General features: G+C 41.0%; 1 protein-coding gene across 2 annotated transcripts in view; it reads right to left on the minus strand.

Moving 5' to 3' along the window:
* Window positions 1-22,267, minus strand: part of CD109 (CD109 molecule) — a 130,570-nt gene that overhangs the window by 32,412 nt on the left and 75,891 nt on the right. For both annotated transcript variants that reach the window (XM_032409454.1, XM_032409455.1), the window contains 8 exons: window positions 20,834-20,908; window positions 20,164-20,224; window positions 17,314-17,455; window positions 16,289-16,406; window positions 13,165-13,278; window positions 12,400-12,618; window positions 11,496-11,640; window positions 8,425-8,601 (listed from right to left, as the gene is read on the minus strand). In XM_032409454.1, coding sequence (XP_032265345.1) covers window positions 8,425-8,601; window positions 11,496-11,640; window positions 12,400-12,618; window positions 13,165-13,278; window positions 16,289-16,406; window positions 17,314-17,455; window positions 20,164-20,224; window positions 20,834-20,908 — 1,051 coding nt within the window. The remainder of the gene's footprint in view (window positions 1-8,424; window positions 8,602-11,495; window positions 11,641-12,399; window positions 12,619-13,164; window positions 13,279-16,288; window positions 16,407-17,313; window positions 17,456-20,163; window positions 20,225-20,833; window positions 20,909-22,267) is intronic.

Below are 22,267 nucleotides of genomic sequence, written 5' to 3' on the forward strand. Positions count from 1 at the left end.
TGAACTCAGAACGATACAACTGCTGTGAAGGGAGTGTCTACACTTTTTGATCCAATAATCCCACTTCTAAGATTCTACCCTGAAGATATACCTCCAACAATACAAAAAACATGTATGCAGAAGATAATAAGATTATTCACTGCAGCATTATTTGTAATTGCAAAAATACCGGAACTACCTAAATGCCCTCAAATTGGAAACTGGTTGACGTAAACTGTAGTACGTACACACACACTGGAGACCATGCAACTGTGAAAAAAAATGAGGAATATCTTTCTGAACTCAGAGTGATTTCCTGGATGCACTGTTAAGTGAAAAAGTCAGAGTCTAAAATAGTATGTATAGTATTCTACCTTTTGTGTAAGAAAAAGAGGAAATAAGAAAATATATATGCATATGTTAATTTCTGCACAGAGAGAGAGAGAGAGAAACTAGAAACTAATGAAGTTATCCACAAGGGGTTGGGAGAAGGGTTACAAGAGGGAGACATACCCCTTCACGTATACCTTTTAGAGTAAGTTGGGCTTTTGGAAGCATATTAATGTTCTACATATTCAAAAAAGAAAATGAACAAGAAGAGAAAAAAATGATAGGCATTATTAACACTAGTTCACTTCAACATGTTTCAGTTTTCATAAATCTTGGGAAAAAACACATATAATCTCTTCCTTTTTCAGAGGCAGTCAGGGTTCACAGAGAAGCAGAAAAACTTTCGAGTGTTTACAAAGGAAATTAGCAAAAGAGTCCAAGACATTCTTCTTCAATTTCCAATTCAGGACTAAATCCACCAGATAGCAGAGTTTAACTGTGAACTCAATCTGACAGGGGAGGAGAGGAGAAGGGAAGGCAGGAGAGAGAGGAGAGGAGGGGACAGGAAGAGAGGGGAGGGGAGGGGAGGAGGGGAGGGGAAGAGAAGAGTGGAGAGGAAGGGAGAGAAGGGGAGGAGGAGGGGAGGAGGGGGAGAGAGGAGAGGAAGAGGCGAGGAGAGGAGAGGAGAGGAGAGGGGAGGGGAGGGGAGAGAGAAGAAAAGAAAGCTTTCAGGGAGGCGCCTGGGTCGCTCAGTCGTTAAGCATCTGCCTTCTGCTCAGGTCATGATCCCAGGGTCCTGGGATCAAGCCCCACATCGGGCTCCCTGCTCGCGGGAAGCCTGCTTCTCCCTCTCCCACTCCCCCTGCTTGTGTTCCCTCTCTCGCTGTGTCTCTCCCTGTCAAATAAATAAAGTCTTAAAAAAAAAAAAAAAGAAAAGAAAGAAAGAAAGAAAGCTTTCAGGACCCACCATCACTACAGGAAATGTCTCTGGGAAAAGAAGAACCAGCTTCTAAAGAGAGGACCATGTGCTCCAAGCCCCCAAATCACGTCAACAACTGCAGTTCCAAGTATGTTATTGTAAAACCAGAGAGATGAGATCATGCAGATGAGATCAGTGCTTATGGAAATTACCCCTCAGGTGGCTGACCTCCAACAGTCCCCATTAATATCAACAACTAGCACCATTCCTCTACCAGGGGCTGCCAGCCCAGAGGAGGGGGGAGGACTCACAGACAATCTCCAGTTGTGGAGTACATTTCTTGAGCTGGCTTAGATGAAACTGAGATTCCACACCTCCAGCTCTGCTCCCATGGCAAAACAAAGGAGAGAATCAGAACCTAGAGAGAGGAACTTATATGACTCTCCCAGTAGGAACATCTTGTGAGGTTGCCTTCCTCACGTAAATCAGCCACGAATCGTTGGAGAACCATCAGTGCTTCTCCTGCAAATCAACTATTCCACAAGCAGTAAAGGACACCGTTGACTCAGCTGTGATGTTTACTATTAATACAACAATTCAACATTCAAGTATAGTCACTTCAGTTGGAGACTTTTCATAATAGGTGAAAAAGGTAAAAATATGATTTTCTCCAAAAGTTTATGAGAAAATAAGAGTATTGCCTGAAGGTCATAGTTTCATGAATAGCTCTGGAGTTAGAAAGCAATAGTACAATAGGAATTAACAGACACTTCTGAAAATTAAAATACAGAAGAAGTCAAGAGGCTGATAGGATAATGACCCATGAACTGTTGTTTATAAAGGGCCAGACAAGCTACACACTTCCTGGGTCATGAATTTTCTTTGGAATAGCCATGAATGTAAAATATTTGAATTTATCAAAATAAAGATGAAAATACTGTTCATAGAAAGACATGGAAAAAAATCCTGAACATAATTTGACTTGGTTTACCTCAAGTGTCAAAATTACATATAAGGAAAAGAAGTAAAATCAGCTCCTTGTGACTCTATCACTCACTTCCTCTGGTAAAAAGCTGATAAAAATAGTTTCTGTACTAAAAGAAAAGTAATCATCATCAATGTCCTTACTCTGTATGATATGGAATATGGAAAGCAAGAACTTACTTCCCCAGGTTTTCTATTTTTTCAGTAATTTCACTACTGCCTCTAGCCATTCTTGTGATGACCAGAGCAGCATCAGAATTCTGAAACCTGGGGGCACCTGGGTGGCTCAGTCAGTTAAGCATCTGCCTTCAGCTCAGGTCATGATCCCAGGGTCCTGGGATCCAGTCCCAGGTTGGGCTCCCTGCTCAGCAGGGGAGTCTGCTTCTCCCTCTCCCTCTTCCCCTCCCCACCCCCACTCGAGTACTCTCTCGCCCACTCTCTCAAATAAATAAATAAAATCTTGAAAAAAAAAAAAAAGAATTCTGAAACTTATTTTTCCTGTTTTTATTTCAACAGAAAAAAATATAATGTGTTTTCAACTAGGCTTGGTCTGAGTCTCACTTGAAAAATGGAGCCACAGGTTCCATTTTTAAATATTCGAGGAAAACAAGTGGTTTAAACCTCTAATTGACAGGATTTCCAGTCCTTATCAAAAACAGTTTTCGTTTTATAGTTCTATTTTTCTTTCTGACAGCAAGAGACTTCTTTCAATGATGTAGCTGTTGTTTTGACCAAAAAAACAATGGGTTAGGTTACAAGGCTCCTGGGCCAAGCATGATTTAAGTAAAAACAATGCGCTGTTCATAAATGACATTTAAATAATATAATCATGACTCATGCCAAAGCCACTTTAATTTCTTAAAAAATAAAAACAACTACAGTATATTTAGAGTTTGGCAAATGTGATGGCAAAAGAAAAAACAGAGTCTCTGAAATGAGACACTGATTCATAATGAAAAGCATTATACCAAGAAGCTTTTGTCCACGACTTTGAAATACAGTTGAGTTGAACCGGTGAAATGATGTATTTGGGGGGGCGCCACTGTGTCGACTTCCATCAGCCACTTCGCCCGGAGGCTCCGCTCAGGTCAGCTGAAACCACTGGCCCCATTCCCCAGCTCCTAAGAAAATGCCAAGGCCAGGTAGAACCTTTAGCATTTATAAACAATCCAGGAAGTGCTTGAGAGATGTTCTGGGCCCAACCCCCACATTAGGATGACGAACCGGAGGCCCAAAGAAATGAATATTGACAGTAATTCATTCATCCAGTCTGTATTTATGGCGGTGCTTATATCGCGATACGATGGTGAAAAGGTTAAACACAGCCCCCACTGTCACGGAGCTTACCTTCTAGTGCAGGAGACACACACAATAATAGGCAAACGAGATAATTTTAAATAATGTTAAGTGTGGTAAAGAAAATGAAATGAGGGGCGCCTGGGTGGCTCAGTCAGTTAAGCGTCTGCCTTCGGCTCAGGTCATGATCCCAGGGTCCTGGGATCGAGCCCCGCATCGGGCTCCCTTCAGCGGGAAGCCTGCTTCTCCCTCTCCCACTCCCCCTGCTTGTGTTCCCTCTCTCGCTGTCTCTCTCTCTGTCAAATAAATAAATAAAATCTTTAAAAAAAAAAAGAAAATGAAATGAGGGGCGCCTGGGTGGCTCAGTCAGTTAAGTGTCTGCCTTTGGCTCAGGTCATGATCCCAGGGTCCTGGGATCAAGTCCCGCATCAGGCTCCCTGCTCAGCGGGAAGCCTGCTTCTCCCTCTGCCTGCCACTTCCCCTGCTTGTGCTCGCTCTCTCTCTCTGTGTCAAATAAATAAATAAAATATTTTTTTAAAAAAATGAAAGAAAAAGAAAATGAAATGAGAGCTCCTTGGGGCGCCTGGGTGGCTTGGTCGCTAAGCGCCTGCCTTCGGCTCAGGTCATGATGCCAGAGTCCTGGGATTGAGCCCCGCATCGGGCTCCCTGCTTGGCAGGAAGCCTGCTTCTCCCTCTCCCACTCCCCCTGCTTGTGTTCCCTCTCTCGCTGTGTCTCTCTCTGTCAAATAAATAAATAAAATCTTAAAAAAAAAAAAAGAAAGTGAAATGAGAGCTCCTAAATGGGAAGGGAAGGCCACTCTGAGGGAAACACCACTTAAACGATGAGAAGGAGCCAGCCATGGGAGGATCCCAGGAGAAGGAAGAGCAGGTTAAGCCCTGAAGCACCACGGAGCGGGAGTGCTCCAGATGGAGCCAAGGGGGAGCCAAGACAGGGCAGCCTCAGTGAGGTGAGAGATGGAGGCCAAGGCCAGGTCACCCACTGCAGAGAATTAGAGAATTTTAAGCAAGTAAGTGACCTGATTTTAACATTTTCAAAAGATCCCTTTTATTGGAATGCCTGGGTGGCTCAGTCAGTTAAGCGTCTGCCTTCCACTCAGGTCATGATCTCAGCGTCCCGGGATCAAGTCCCACATCGGGCTCCCTGCTCAGTGGGGAGCCTGCTTCTCCCTCTCCCTCTGCCTGCCGCTCCCCGTGCTTGTGCTCGAGCTCTCTCTCTGACAAATAAATAAAATCTTAAAAAACAAATGTCCCTTTTATTATATGTGGAGCCTGTATTGAAGGGGAGTGGACCGAGAAGCAGAGAGCTTTCTAAAAGGAAGCCACTGGAGTTGTGCAGCCGAGCAATGACGGTGTTCGAGTGGAATGGAAAGAGGGAAGAACCTCACATTTGTTTCTGAGGCAGATGGACAGGGTTTCCTTGCTAACTGTGAACCCTAAGTCCCCAGCCAGATGCAACTCACTGCATACACTACAGCTAACAGTTATTGGGCATTTACTGTGTTAAAGTGCTAAAATATCTTATTTCATCTTCAAAACAGCCCCCATGAAGTGGGTACTTTATTACCCCTATCTTACAGGTGGGAAAACGCCCAGAGCAGGAGGCAGGACTCAGAGCCCGGGTGTGACCCCCTCCATAGCTGATGCTGTAACCAGGGGGTTCTGTCCCCCAAGGTGGGACCGGCCTACCTCACAGAAGTAGTGCTCTTCATGCCTATGGCAGCTTGCAAGACTATGTGGCCTTTAGAGAACCACGTTTTTTCTGCCCTCTGGCCCTCTGCACCTTCTAACAACCAGCACGTGTGAGGAAGGCTCCCAAGCATCAGGGATGCAGCCCCCCTCCCCCCTCACCCCCCACCCCCCTGCCGAGACCGGCTTTGAAATACTGCAGATTGGTGCTCAGCCTGGCTAAAAATACTGCAGATTGGCGCTCAGCCTGGCTAAGGGCTGGCCTGAGGGACCAGCACTCCTTTTGCGGGGGGGAAAAAAAAAAAAAAGATACCAAGGATTTGGAGCGTTCATTTTTTAGGAACCTCCGCTAACCCAGAGCAAAGTATCTAGAACACAACTCAACTTATCTTTAAGGGATGATTTTATCATTATATCAGTCCTTAAATGGTTCAAACTAGAAAATTCATTCTGTCTTTTTTTTATAGCACTGATATTTGACTAGCCAACATTACAATTCATGAAGCATATAAAATATGGAATTATGGAGCGCTTTCTAAAATATTTTACCTTATTTTATTAAATTAGCCCAAAGAATGTATATCAAATTATAAAGCAACAGTATAGTTCCTACCTACTTTCTACTTGAAGCCAGTCACACTGAATTTTGAATACAAGTCAGAATCTTGTTTTTAAAAGGTGCAGTTAAATTAAGACAATTCCAAATATTTTTCATCTCCTTAAGTATAACCATTATGGCAATGTGTAAAATCTCATTTTTCTTTTTAGCATGGCACACGCTGTACCACAAAGAGCACTCGATACCACTTCTTAAACCTAATTACAAAAGAACTTGAAAAAAGCAGCTTTTGTATTTATATGTTTAAATATGACTGATCCACAAATATATGTATGAAGGAGGATAATCTTAAATAGCTCTGTATGGAAAGTACCAATTGGTAGATCTCTGAGAATTTCCTGAAGACCTAACCACACCCCAGTCATGCAGGGCCTGGCTCTAATCTGAGGGAAAATATACCACTCTCTCCCTCCCCACAGCAACACTCAGTTCACACTCAGCTCTGACTCCAATCCCTGGTCTCCCTCAGTTTGTCCTCTCCTGCAGCACATGGTTCCTGACTCACAACCCCCCTCCTCCCTTCCAGCTCTTATCTCTGCCAGCCTACCCCAGGGAGAGCTTTGGACCCCCCCAGCTCATCCTCTTGGATCCCACATCTTACAGCTCACTGTGGTCTAACCTGACACCAGATTCTAACCTTTGCTGTCTCCTTCCCTATAAGAGCCCATGCTCCCCCTTACTATTTTATCAGAAGCCCCATTGAGACCTCTTGCACACTGGCCATGTTCAATCATCTTGGCCCATTCCTGGACCTTTTCCATCCTAAGCTTATGGCTTTTAACAACCTAAAAACGTTGCAAAGTAAACTTATCCCATGTCGATCTGAGGAAGAACATGAATTCCAGAACCAGATCACCTGGGAGTAATCATGGGTAAGTTATATAACCTCCCTGTGCCTCAGTTTCCTCATCTGTAAAATGGAAACAATATCAGTACACCCATCTCCTAGGGTTTTCGTAAGAATTAAGTGAAAATATAGGGCGCCTGGGTGGCACAGTCAGTTAAGCATCTGACTCTTGGTTTCAGCTCAGGTCATGACTCAGGGTCGTGAGATCCAGCCCTGCGTTGGGCTCCGTGCTCACCACAGAGTCTGCTTAAGATTCTACCTCCCTCTCTCTCTGCCCCTCCACCCATCGTGCACACACTCATGCACACTCACTTGTGTGCACTCTCTCTCTCTCTCAAATAAATAAATAAATAGGTAATCTTAAGGAGGGGAAAAAAAGAACTAAATGAAAACATTTTCAAAGCCTTTAAACAGGGTTAGTTATTACCATTGTAACATAAAATTTAGTTTAGGATAAACAAGTCCTTACATAATGAGGGAACCTGGAAGAAAAGCTCACATCAAAATAGTGTCTTTAAGCTTTCTAATTCTTAACTGTGGAGAAGTTAGCAAAACCACTAACAGCTTGCCTCGATTTGCATTTAACCCACTCCTTCCAAAAAAATAAATAAATAAAACACTTAGGAGTTGGGAAGTGTTGACTTGATTTTTAGATTATACTGAACAAGGGGTAGTTTTTTTTTTAGCATTTTGCATAAACCATTCTAATCCTCATGAGTTTGAGGGGCAGCAGGTCTCCCAAACTGTGTAGACAGATAAACTCAGCCACAAAGAGATTTTGCCAGAAGTCCCCTAACATGGAAGCGCAAAACCGAGCCTGTAACTTTGGGTGGCTGGCTTCTGGAGTATTTGAGGAAATCAAACTTACACGTTATTATTATTAAAAATGTTGTTGTTTTTGTCTAAGTATGGACATTAAGCACATGAGCTCTGGGGTCAGGCAGTGAGTTCACATCTCAGCTCTGCCACTCACTTGCTATGTGACCCCGGGCAAGTTAATTAACTTTTCTGTGTCTCAGTTTCCTCATCTGTAAAAACAGGAGGGCAATACTAACACTGCGAGCATTAAATGAGACATTAGGTATAAAGTGCTTAGAACGCTGCCTGGCACGTATAAGCGCTCAGCTAATGACAACTGTTGTTATTTGCAAGGTGCAGACACAAAGCATCTGGTGTCTGTGAACACTGTCAGCCTCTCTAGGAGTCAGGGGACAGTAACCACCAGTGTGGCATCTTCTGATGCCCTCCCACCTCCCTGACACTTTAAATGCACTGAGAAGGTACCCACCCCATGACGCCCCAAGCGTGTCTGTACCGACCGTCTTCCCTGAACAGGGAATTCCTTGAGAAGGAACGCCCTGACCTCCTGTTTCCTCAGCCGCAGAGCTGTCGCCAGCACCAACAGATACTCCATAAACGTGTGATGAATAAATGAACACTCAGTCCTCTAGGTTTTTCGGTAGCTTTAAATGTCACGTCCCTTATTAAAACACAAACCCCTCTAGACGCTAACTCCTTAACATGTTAGCAGCAATTAGTGACAATTAGCTGCAGGAAGAAGGGTGACAGCTTCCGGCGGCTTGTACTTGTAGCGCATTTCAACACCATCTAGTCCTACAATCGCACAGCAAAGACAAACCAGTCTATACTGAAATACGGTCTAGAGTGGACTCTCCCTAAAAAAAAAAAAAGAAGAAGAAGAAAAGAAATTTACAAATGAAAGTATATTTCTGAAATGCTTACCTTGCCTCATAAATGAAAGGGCTTTTTCTTTTAAGTTTTCTGTCAGCTGTCTCTTTTTAGTCAGGTAATCCAAAACATAAATATTGGGAGCAAAATTTATCATGTTCTGTTCACCACAGCCATAAGGCATCCGAATCAATGAGGCTAAGCCACTGATGGAAGAACCGAGGATATCTCCTGAAAACACAAGATACTCGATACAATCAGCAAATCGCCCTGGTGGCCAGGAGACCCCCGCGGAGCACAGAACGTGGCTGACATTGAAGCGATGATCATTCCACTGCTTGGAACAGACGACAGACTTTACGTCAAGCTTTTAGGAAGACTGGTCAAATAAATAGCTGACAGCACAGTGGCACCGAACTCATAGATGATGGGACAAATCAGACTTTGAGCTCAGGTAAAGATGCGGCATACGCTAGGCAAAAAAAATAAGCTTAAAAAACCATTCTTCAACAAAAATGTCAGGAATCGACCATTAGGAAACCATCGTTTTTATATAGGAAAGAAATGTTTTATTAGTAGTATTCTTCACATAACTAGAACTTCACTCTGATTTCTTACTAATACACTACAAACACTTGAGAAATGATTTTTTTTTTTTAAGGGCAAGGATTGTAGTATTTTTTAATGTGTTCTCTTTAGCAAAAACACAGTAGAATTAACACATAAAAGTATTTCAATGAATCTTGGGATCAGAAAGGATTAAGAATATTCTTCAAAGTTAGTAATATACAATTAAACAAAATTCCTAAAAGACACCTCGGGGCGCCTGGGTGGCTCAGTAGTTAAGCGTCTGCCTTGGGCTCAGGTCATGGTCCCAGGGTCCTGGGATCCAGCCTGGCACTGGGCTCCCTGCTCAGCGGGAAGCCTGCTTCTCCCTCTCCCACTCCTCCTGCTTGTGTTCCCTCTCTCACTGTGTCTCTCTCTGTCAAATAAATAAATAAAATCTTTTAAAAAATAAAAAATAATAAAAGACACCTCTAGGGGCACCTGGGTGGCTCAGGCGTTAAGCATCTGCCTTCGGCTCGGGTCATGATCCCAGGGTGCTGGGATCGAGCCCCACATCGGGCTCCCTGCTCCGCGGGAAGCCTGCTTCTCCCTCTCCCACTCCCCCTGCTTGTGTTCCCTCTCTTGCTGTGTCTCTGCAAAATAAATTAATAAAATCTTTTAAAAATAAATAAATAAATAAAAAGAAGTCACCTCTACGCACATTCTAACACTATGACTCAGGGAAATAAGTAAAACTTCAGAAATACAAAGGCTGAGTTCTAATTCTGACCCCACTGTGAGGGGCGCCTGGGCGGCTCAGTCAGTTAAGCGTCTGCCTCCGGCTCAGGTCATGATCCCGGGGTCCTGGGATCGAGTCCCACATCAGGCTCCCTGCTCAGCCAGGCATCTGCTTCTCCCTCTGCTGCTCCCCCTGCTTGTGCTCTCTCTCTCACACACACAAATAAATAAAATCTTTAAAAAAAAAATCAACCCTCAAGAGTAGTTCAATAACCAAAGATAGATTCATTCCAATGTAAGGAGTGGTGGAATACATTTGAAATTCAAGGCTTCTTCCCTGTGTGTGTGTGTGTGTGTGTGTGTGTGTGTGTGTGTGTACTGCATCCCCCCATGTGTATGCTGCACCTCCCAGCATCCCAACACTATGGGAGAATTCATTCCCCTGAGTAGAGAGCTTATTTAATTCTTGTTAAGAATTATAACTAAGGCTCCCAAAAAGTCCTCTATAGAGGGACTGGTTGGTTGAGTTATAATGGAGAGCATTACATCTATGAGTGTAATGAGGAGATTTAAAAGAATCTCTAAAAAAGTGCCTTAGGTCCTGACATCTTGAAAACCTAACAAACTATTTAGATTCATTAATATTCATTAATCTAAATATTTCCTTCAGTTATTTGTGAAGCGCAGCTATATAAACAAATCGTTTGTGTGGAAGGTATGTTTAACAACTGACGAAAAAATAATTTTGGGTTGCCAGAAGGTGACTAGGAGAGGGTGAAGTCATTGGGTTGCTTCCTGCTGTAAAGGTTATCTGCCTCCCTCACAGAGAACTGCTCTAGGCAACAGTACTCAACCTTTGGTCATCAGAAGCATTTGTGAAACCTTTTCAAAATATACACACCCTAGCCATAGCTTAAGAAATTCTGATTGCGGGGCGCCTGGGTGGCTCAGTCATTAAGCGTCTGCCTTCGGCTCAGGTCATGATCTCAGGGTCCTGGGATCAAGCCCCGCATCAGGCTCCCTGCTCGGTGGGAAGCCTGCTTCTCCCTCTCCCACTCCCCCTGCTTGTGTTCCCTCTCTCACTGTGTCTCTCTCTGTCAAATAAATAAATAAAAAACCTTTTAAAAAAAAAAAAGAAATTCTGATTGTGGGGGCGCGTGGGTGGCTCAGTCGTTAAGCGTCTGCCTTCAGCCCAGGTCGTGATCCCAGAGTCCTGGCATCCGGCCCCAAGTTGGGCTCTTTGCTCAGCAGGAGGCCTGCTTCTCCCTCTCCCACTCCCCCTGGTTGTGTTCCCTCTCTCGCTGTGTCTCTCTCTGTCAAATAAATAAATAATCTAAAAAAAAAAAAAGAAAAGAAACTCTGACTATGTAGGTTAAAAGTGGAGCCTGTGTTTTTACAAAGCTCCACAGAAGATTCTGATTATGTACCCGAGGTCGAGAGCCACAGAGGACAGAAGCTCTGCTCTTAGAAATAAGCCCTCCCTCCAGCCACATTATAGTGGGTCCTGCTACCCAGAGTGGTCTATCCACCAGAAGCATCAGCATCAACCGGGAGCTTGTTAGAAATACACAAGCCAAGGCCCCACCCCAGGCCTACTACACCAGCATCTTCCTTTAAACAAGCTCCCCACATGATTCAATACACACTGCGATTAAGAACTGGTCTAGGACACATACCTGCTAGTCTTTCTATTGTAATCATCAGTTGGTACCAACTAAAAATTTTTGCAACCTCTTCTCATTAGGACTAAATAAGAAAATACATCCATAAATAGATTAAAAAATACATGTATAGTCATATACTAATAAACCAGTAGTGATGGTGATATACTGTATTCTTACCAATTGCAGTGATCTGAACTCGTTCACTACCACTCACTGTGTTGGGAGGAAATGAGAAACTCAAAGTTTTCAGGGGAGTTTGTAACTTGTTGTCAGTCAAGTCTAACAAGATGGATTGTGAATACGATTTTTCTATTCCTTCAGCCTGTTGGAAAAAAAGGAACACGATTAACATCATCTCTACTCATCTGTTTACAGAGAACTTTATGCAAATAAGATAAACATCTTGCCTGTTGTGTCCGCAGTATGTGTACAATTAGATAAATACCTGTTTTTGATTCCTGCTTCAAATCTGTTAATAAATGTTTACTTTCTAGTTAAAGTAAACAAAACATTTCATGAAATGGCAATTGAAATGACAAAGGAGAAGATGCAAAGGTGATGAAAAAAACCCTCTGAGGTAAATCATATTATTATCCAAAGAGAGATTAAATACCTTGTCCAAAGTCACACTTGACAGAGCTGGGATTTGAACCTAGGGCTGTCTCCCCCCAGAAAAGTGTTTATCCACTAGACTGAGCTGTCTTTTTCTGCATAATACCTTCTCTAAAAAAAAAAAAATCTACAAAATCTCTTCTAACCATATTGAGGAATTCCAAAATTCAAAATCTACATATCAACTTGGCATGATTTAACAGGACCCCAATGTAACAGTTGCTAAATGTAATTGACGGCAAAAGAGATTTGCTATATAGGCATACCATAAAGTTAAAGAGGAAATTGGCAATTACTTCCAAAACATATATCTCTACATACAGATGAGAAAACAATTAGACAATACCAGGAGGATGGAGGAGATGACCTACTAGATCTTGCCAACAAATTTAACCAAGAGAAAAACCATCTTCTGCTTCATTTCAATTATGTATTTCTGTTTCACTTATTCAAGACTTCAAATATTTACCTTTACTAAAATCCTCTGGGTGACAGCATCAGAAGCAGCAGGTGAAATGGCTGTGACTGGGATAGGAATTTCCCCCAGATGCGTGGGCTTGACCGGGAAAAGAACAGTTGCCCCATCCTCACTGGGGACCAGAATGGTCTGCTGGTGTCCTGTGGCATTTATTTCATTTGAAGCCATTAGAATATCAAATTTGTCACTTTTCTCAATGATTACTTTAACCTGGAAGGAAAATTATCAAAAGTTTTATATAATAAATGCTCCTCAGGAAAGTGTTGCTTTATTACCATGTTAAGTACTGTTAAATCTGTGAGGTGCAAGACTAGTGAAAGAGGAGAGAGAGATGCAGCCAAGGACAGGATGAGAGCGTTATCAGGGAAAACTTCATTTCTCTATGCTCTCCTCCTCCACTCCTTGCCAACCGCAAGAAGTACAGAATGCCAGGGAGAAGAAGCAACACCTTCTAGATGCAAGGAGGACTAGGAAAAAGTACAGGCAGGCAGGAAAGAGAAAGACCTGCCTCAGAAACAGCAAGGAAGTCATGCGCCTAAAGCGGAAAACCTGTGCTGGAAATGAAGAGAATATATAGACGCTAATACTATCCTTAGACATTAATAAGTAGAAGAAATCTATGTTTATTTTCAGTCTCTCAGAAATGTATAAAATGTTTAGATTCCCAGATACCCAAACATTAACAACCCAATCCCTGTGCATTTTCTCCATTCTTTCCTGAAGTGTGAATGATTAACAAAACCTTTAATATATTACCTCAGTGGCATCTTTCAAATAATTGAATATGGTTACTTCCAAAGCAAATTCTTCACCTCTGATAACAGAGTAGGGAAGATTCAAAAAAATGAAAAATGGTTGGAAGGCTTGTAGCTGGAAAGAACACAATGAATACATATTTTATTCAAGTCAAAATGCTTCACATTTCATGTCATTAAAAGCACATCTCACAAAACCTGTGAAGCTTATAATTCCACATAGAAATGTCCACTTGCCTATCAAAGGAAAACAAACAGCCAACTTAGCCCAAGTCAATGATGATAAATTGATGTGCTTTATTTTATTTAACTACATTTTATTAAGTGCCTACTAGGATCCAGGGACTTGTTTTTTTATCATTTTATTTTATTTTCATCATGATACGTGTACTCTTTAATCCCCATCCCCTATTTCCCCCATCCCCCCACCCATCTCCCCTTTGGTAACCATCTGTTTGTTCTATAGTTAAGAGACTGTTTCTGGGGCACCTGGGTGGCTCAGTCGTTAAGCGTCTGCCTTCGGCTCAGGTCATAATCCCAGGGTCCTGGGATCGAGCCCCACATTGGGTTCCCTGGTCTGTGGGAAGCCTGCTTCTCCCTCTCCCACTCCCCCTGCTTGTGTTCCTGCTCTCGCTATCTCTCTCTCTGTCAAATAAATAAATAAATAAAATCTTTAAAAGAAAAAATAGACTGCTTCTTGGTTGTCTTTTTTTTTTTCCTTTGTTCATTTGTTTTGTCTCTTACATTCCACATATGAGTGAGATCATATGGTATTTGTCTTTCTCTGACCGATTTATTTTGCTTTAGCATTATACTCTCTAGCTCTATCCATGTTTTTGCAATGGCAAGATTTCATTCTTTTATGGCTGAATAATATTCCACATTATTATTATGTATATACCACATCTCCTTTATCCATTCATCTATTGGTGGACACTTGGGCTGCTTCCATAGTTTGGCTATTGTTGATAATGCTACATGAGGGTGCATGTATCCCTTTGATTTAGTGTTTTTGTATTTTGGGGGTAAATATCCAGTAATGTGATTCCTGGATCATAGGGTAGTTCTATTTTTAGTCTTTTGAGGAACTTGCATACTGTTTTCCACAGTTGGCTACACCAATTTTCATTCCCACCAACAGTGCAAGAGGGTTCCTTTTTCTCCACATCCTCGCCAAGACTTGTTGTTTCTTGTGTTTTTTATTTTAGCCATTCTGACAGGTGTGAGGTGATATCTCATTGCGGTTTTGATTTGCATTTCCCTGATGATCTGTGATATTGGGCATCTTTTCATGTGTCTGTTGGCTATCTGTATGTCTTCTTGGGAGAAATGTCTGTTCATGTCTTCTGCCCATTTTTTTAATTGGATTATTTGGTTTTGGGGTACAGAGTTTATCAGTTCTTTATAGATTTTGGATACTAAACCTTTATCGGATATTTTATTTGCAAATCTCTTCTCCCATTCAGTGGGTTGCCTTTTACTTTTGTTGATTGTTTCCTTCACTGTGCAGAAACTTTTTACTTTGATGTAGTCCCAACAGTTTATAGGTACTTTACACAAATTATTTCATTTAATCCATACAACTCCTCTGAGGCAGGTTCTATGTTCGTATTTTACAGAAAAGAAATCTGAAGTTCAGAGATCTCTGTAACTAGTACAAGGTCACATCACTAGTAAATGAAGGAACCAGAAAAGGACCCCAGCATGTCTGATGCCAAAGCCAAGCTCCTCACCTACTACACTATTATGACTCTAGCCATCTGCTTTAAAAGCCACTGGCCAAATCCAACAGGCCCTGTTTGAGACTTAAGTCTAGGTGGAAAGTCTAGATGATGTTCTGCTTACTACCTTCTAACATATATATGCGCATGTACTTTCTCATTGGTGACCCAATTCTGAGATTGTTGGCCAAATCCTGCAGGGAAGCTGAACCGCTACCCGGCCTCTGAAAATAAATCTTTATTAGTTTAGGCCAATGGTTGTCACTGGCAGCAATAATTCCCCCTAGAGGTTTACTTGGACATTTGTGTTAGTGTCTTAGATTGTCACAATGACTGAAGGGTAGTGGGTGAAAGTCTGTGATGCTCAGGACAGTCCCAGACAATGAAAAATTGTCCCACATCCCTCATGATTCTTGAATGTCTCTTCAGACATTCCCATAAAGTACCTGCTTATAATGACCTGAACTAACAACCTAATTCCAACTTATATATAAACCCAAAGCATTTTTCAATACACAGTAAATTTTTCACAAATACAACTATTTTGTAAATCAACAGAAGACCGCACTTTGTTTTGTTTGTAACTTTACCAAAAGTTGTTCGTGGTTTCAAAGACTGACATCACCACAGGCAGTACCGCTGAAGGTTTCTGAGTAGTTAAAACAATACATGTATATCGAACTTCACTCGCAGCTGTTACACACAGGGTGATTCTATGCGTGGAGTAAATATTTAAAGATTTATGCCTTCTAGTGCAGCTATGTCCGACCACTTATATAGTGTAGTATATATTATTTTACTACACATTACTTTCCTTTTATTTCTCCTTAATATTTCACTTAAGGCATCATATTGATTTTTTAATTGAGTATATAGGTATACCATATTTTCTATGACTTTCATTGCAGATGGTGAAGGGGAAAACAAAATATCTGTTATGAAAAGGGGGCTTCAGGTATGACAGAGGTGAGAGCTACTGGTCTAAGACCAAACATGCTCATTATATTCCTCTAGCCAGAGACTGGTTTAGGAAGTAACATGTGATGCAATTTGACCAGAAATGGAAAGGCATGTCTGCTAGGGTCCATTTTGAGAAGGTCTGCCCATCCCTTCCAGAGGGAATACACAGAAACTCTCTCTCTCTTCTGGCCTTTGGAAATAGCTGGATTCAGTCAATAATAAAGTTTTTATCCAAATCTTAATATGGACATAGCACATTTAGGAGTTTAATATAGCTCACATTCTAAAGTATAAAACCGATGAAAAACAAAAAGGAAAAGTCAAGGAATCTCTAAACACTGATCAACATCATAAGCAAATCATTTTTTAAAAATCCATTGAAGAGTTCACACTTCCTTTGCTTTGGGCACTTTAACATTTGCAAGCAGGTCTTTAATATACTACCTCCACTGGAGTACTTGTTAGTCCAAGACCTAAGTCTTCAGAGATCACGAAAGCAGTGGCTACCCAAGAAGTGATAGAATCAGGCACAGTAACTTCAAATTCTTGGTAAATCCTAGAACTGGAGTCAAGATAAAAATAAAAATCGTAGCACCAAGGACTGACATATTTCAAAAAAGTCAACATAACCTAAACTATTTTTAGAAGTTTTCATTTTCCAAATTATTTACATATCTAAATTTTTTTAAGTAAGCATGAAACGGCAGACCCCAAATTCTCAAGGAATAGGTCACATAATAAGGCCAAAACACTGCATCCTGACCCATATTCCACTAAAAGCTTTCTACAATGTTTATACCTTTAGAATGACCATTATTATCATAAATGTTGTATATAGATAACAAATATCTACTTTCAAATTTAACTTGATTTATTTCTGTCAATTTGCATAAAAGTTTCCCTCTGTATCCCAGTCTATGCCTTTTTTTTTTTTTTTAAGGTTTGACTTGTGTCTTATTTCAAGTTTACACAAATGGCGGACTATAAAATATGTGAAGATTTCATGATTCATCTGCTCAGTCATCAGGCCAGAGAGCTCAGTGTTTGTCAACTAAGCCGAATCCTCCCACCACCTGCACTCCTTCTTCCTGTGGCTCATGGGGATGTCTCACAAGGAGCCACAAGGTAGAGAGAGTAAGTGCTTCCCACCCCAAGGCAATAAGCTTATTGTACTCTCAGCAATTTTCTCAAACAAGAACCATGAAACTTCAAGGAAGTTAAAAACACCCTTCATTAGAAGAAGGTCTATCTTCTCCTTAATGATACTCTCACTGCCCCAGTTTGCACATGGCTTTATTAAACACTACATATTTAAATACAATAAATACCATTCTAAAATAAAAACCTCTTGGTCTACTTCGTTGTTCATCACAATAGGTTTCTACCAAAACATTTCAAAGAACACAATACTTATTTAAAATGAACACTAAACAAAATAGGTATGAGCAAAGAACATTATAAATCTTTACCCCATGTTGGTGTCTAGCCAAATCCAAGTCTCTGGAAAATGCTTTCTGATATGTGGGTTGCTAACCGAAGAGAAGTCATGAAAATCTACCAAGTATCCTTCTGTTTCCTCCGCAAACCTCTCAGCAAATTCTACACTGTCATCTAAAAATCAACATTGACAACTGTTAGGAAAAAAGTCACTGTAGAGGATGATTATACTCTTAGTTCGGAGAACCGCAACACCTCTCAGCTGAATGGGACTTTACAGTTCATCTTATTCAACCGTCTCATTTTACAGCCAAGACACCTGAGACCCCTTGAAGTCAAGTGACTTACCCAAGGCTCTGAGGCCAGTCACAGCAGCACCAAAACTAAAAAAAAAGTGTTCCCTGCCGGTACAACCAATACCTGAAAAACTACTTACAGTGCAGTTGCTAAAAAACAAGTAAATCACATTTTTAAAGTTCCCTCCAATTTTGCTATTCCCTTTTTAGTTCTCTAGTGATCATTACCATTGGCTACACCAGCCACAAGATGCTACAATCATCCAGTTTACTAGCTTATAAAAAAACGGTCACGTTGCCATACAGACTGACACATTTCCAAAACAGTCAATATAACCTAAACCATTTTTGGAAGAGTTTTAATTTTCCAAATTATTTACATATCTAAATTTTTTTAAAGTAAGCATGAAACAGCAGATCCCAAATTCTTAAGGAACAGGTCATCTAATAAGGTCGTAACACTGCATCCTGACCCATATTCCACTAAAAGCTTTCTTTCTATTACTATCACCTACTTCTATTTTTTTTTTTCCAACTTTTCTGTAAGTCTAAAATTATTTCAAAATAAAATGCAAACAGGGGCGCCTGGGTGGCTCTGTCGGTTAAGCGTTGCCTTCGGCTCAGGTCATGATCCCAGGGTCCTGGGATCGAGTCCCGCATCAGGCTCCTTGCTCAGCGGCGAGCCTGCTTCTCCCTCTCCCTCTGCCCCTTCCCCCAGCTCATGCTCTCTCTTTCTCTCTCTCTCTCAAATAAGTAAATAAAATCTTAAAAAAATAAAATAAAATGCAAAACATCTGATAAACTTAAGGGAGTGAAGGAATCTACAAGGTAGAAGGATAGGCATTTGAAATTTTAAAAGTAGAGCAGTGTTGGGGCGGCTGGGTGGCTCAGTCGTTAAGCGTCTGCCTTCGGCTCAGGTCATGGTTCCAGGGTCCTGGGATCGAGCCCCGCATCGGGCTCCAGCCCCGCGTCGGGCTCCCTGCTCCACGGGAAGCCTGCTTCTCCCTCTCCCGCTCCCCCCTGCTTGTGTTCCTGCTCTCGCTCTCTCTCTGTGTCAAATAAATCAATAAAATCTTAAAAAAAAAAAAAAGTTAAAAAAAAAAAAAGTAGAGCAGTGTTCCAGTGATAAAATGACCTTGGGTAACTACTGATGCCATCGTGGTGACTGCAAGATAGTACACATTAGATGGATCAACCACACTGACAGTCAAATCCCCAGGATGACAACAGGAGTAAGACTTTGAATCTTTTGTGAGAGTCATCAATGTATACAGAGATAAAGGGAAAGTAGGGGACCTAAAGGTTGATTGAAGGAACTATAATTGAAATTTTTGAGCTTCAAATGATAAACGGTTTTTAACTGAGGGTTGCTGAACAGTGATCTTGAAGTAGTCAAGATAACACTGAACACTATGGACTTAGGAATCCTGATCCAGAAGAGAAGCAGAAAAATTAATGTCAGTCACCTGAGAAGGTTTCTAAGGACACAGTATGCTAGTAAGAGCATCAAGTTTCTTCTGTTATAGGGGGGAAAAAGGTAGAAGAAAGTTCTCAGGAAAGGTAAAGGATACAATAAGTATTACTAGCAACAGAATGAGTATTACAGTGGAAATCAGGATTTGATCAGTAAAGATGAACAAAGATGGGTAAAAGCTGATACTGACAAAGAGAGAATGGAAAAAGACAGATTGCTTAGAAGATGTCTAGGATGGATTATTATATGAAGAAAATAACTGTATCATATTGTCTTTAATACATAGAGATCATAATGACTTCATAAAATTTTTAAGGCTATAAAATTATCTTTTTAGCTTCAGGATAGAGGCTCGGGTATCCAGCGGTGTCGAAAACCAGCCCAAAGCTGGAGAGCCTGGGGCTTAGTGTGGGGCTTACACCTGACAGGAATAGGGAATTCAGGGATAGAAACTGTGACATTAGCATAAGGTTACCTGAAAGAAAAGAGAACAACTTCTAGAGTTAACCATTCTCATTTATACACTTCCTCCAGCCAAAACATTTTGACTTCTTCCTAAAAGCACACTTATTATTAGTTGGGTGGCAACTCTATTTAGCAATGCAGGGAAATGTACAGATGTGACCCTTCCCGGGAAGAACTCAGACCGATGAGACACGTGCACCTGAGTGTGTGCGTGCGTGTGTGTGCACGTGCACGCACCAGCATACTTTACGGCATTATATTCTAGGTGAGCATCAAAAAGCTGGAGAACAAAAATGTTTCAAAAATATGTTGCTCCTTTTATCTAATTCCAAAATAATAGCACAGTTTGCCATACAAATTGGAAGCACAGGATCTTCCAATGTGTCCAAAAATATAACCATCTCAAAGAACTACAGAGAGCAAATGGAAAGCATTCATTTCAAAAATCTAGATAGAAGCCCAGACAAACATTCCATGTCATGGCTCAGATGTACATCAAATGCCAAGACTTTAGGATAAGAGAACAGAAAATGAAAATCATAATATCCACGTCCAACCAGAAAGTATTCATACCTATATAAGTAATTTTAAATACCTGAGATGAAAGATTTAAATATTTTAAAAGCACATTGCCAGGTTTTACTTACAAACACCATCAATGTAATCCTTCAAAAGGTTTGCATCTGTCAATACCCAGAGGCCACATTCCTAGAGAGAAAAATTTTAATTTTCTTTTTTTTACATGCTTTTTTTTTATGTTATGTTAATCACCATACATTACATCATTAGTTTTTGATGTAGTGTTCCATGATTCATTGTTTGTGTATAGCACCCAGTGCTCCATGCAGAACATGCCCTCTTTAATACCCATCACCAGGCTAACCCATCCTCCCACCCCCCTCCCCTCTAGAACCCTCAGTTTGTTTTTCAGAGTCCATCATCTCTCATGGTTCAAGTTTAAATGCTCTGTAAAATGTCACAGCAGTTTCCCATACTCTTAACTCACTCTTGTTCATTTGTTTTTATGCAAATGTGAAAGGTTTTTTTACTCTATCTCATTTTTGAGAATTTACATATGTACATGAGCATTCTCTCTCTCTCTCACACACACACACACACACACGTTTTCCATTTGCTTTTAAAACTGGAAGGATGATTATCTTTCCATTTCAAATTACACTTATATAACACGTTGCACTTCACCAACATATTTAATAAAAGGTTAACATTTCATTATTCAGATAATTAATTCTGAAAGTGTTCGCAATAGTAAAAGATATTAATATCTTTTCAAATTATGTAACAAACTAAACATACCTGAAAAACTGCAAAAGAATTCATGAACATGCCTAAATAATATCCTGTGTTATAAAGTTCCAACTCATGGACCACCTAAGGAGAAGATAAAATATATGGAATGAATTGAATCGTATCAACCTGTTCTGCCCTCTGCCATACTCCTTGTATGTTACTTAGGTAACACACAGCCCACAAGCTTATCTAATTTGAAAATGACCCAAATGGAGGAATAAAGAATATTTGAATGCCTTGTTCATGATTCAATCAGCTAAAAATACATTTCTTCTTTTAACTTATTTTTACTCTGTTCAGTAATGGAGAGTTCCTAAGAAGTGTACGCTTGAGAGGCGCCTGGGCGGTTCAGTCGGTTAAGCAGCCGACTCCTGGTTTCAGCTCAGGTCATGATCTCAGGGTCCTGGGATCGAGCCCTGCGCCAATCTCCACACTCGGCAGGGAGTCTGCTTATGGATTCTCTTCTCCCTCTGCCCCTCCCCCTGCTCGCTCGCACGCGCATGCACTCTCTTTCTCTCTCTCGCTCTCTCTCTTTTTCTCTCTCTAAAATAAATAAATAAACAGGGGCACCTGGGTGGCTCAGTCCGTTAAGTGTCTGCCTTCGGCTCAGGTCCCAGCTCCCTGCTCAGTGGGGAGTCTGCTTCTCTCTCTCTCTCTGCCCCTCCCTCTCTTGTGTGTGCTCTCTCTCTCTCTCTCAAATAAATAAATTAAATCTTTTTAAAAATAAATAAATAAAATAAATAAATCTTTAAAAAAAAGTGTATGCTTGAGTTTTGCCCAGGAAGAACTTAAATGTCACTGGTTGACTAAACCAACACATAGGGGTCAGCATTGACAACAACCCATACTTTTGGCAGATAAATGGGTTAAATCTGATGGTTAATATAAGTGCTGCAAATGTCAGTTAACTACATTTTTTAAAATAACAAAAAGAGGCAATTCACAAAAAAAGAAATGCAAATTATTCAACCTCATTGATAATCAAGATAATGCAGATTACATCAAGGAAAGTGTTTTCAATATTGAAATATTTACATGATCACATTAGCAATGTATGGAATGGAATGTAAAAATAGCAATGCTATTTTTTTAAGAACAGCATTCCTTGCTAGCAAGAGTGAATAAAATAGGCTAAAAGAGTGAGTGAAGTTGGCAGCTCCTAAAAAAGCTAAACACAGATTAGAATATGACTTGGCGGGGCGCCTGGGTGGCTTGGTCGTCAAGCGTCTGCCTTCGGCTCAGGTCATGATCCCAGGGTCCTGGGATCGAGCCCCGCATCGGGCTCCCTGCTCCGCGGGAAGCCTGCTTCTCCCTCTCCCACTCCCCCTGTTTGTGTTCCCTCTCTCGCTGTGTCTCTCTCTGTCAAATAAATAAATAAAATCTTAAAAAAAAAAAAAAACATGACCTGGCAATTCCTTTCCCATGTATATACTGAAAAGA

The sequence above is a fragment of the Phoca vitulina genome, unplaced genomic scaffold (assembly GCF_004348235.1).
Source record: "Phoca vitulina isolate PV1807 unplaced genomic scaffold, GSC_HSeal_1.0 scaffold11, whole genome shotgun sequence".
NCBI classification, from domain to species: Eukaryota; Metazoa; Chordata; class Mammalia; order Carnivora; family Phocidae; genus Phoca; species Phoca vitulina.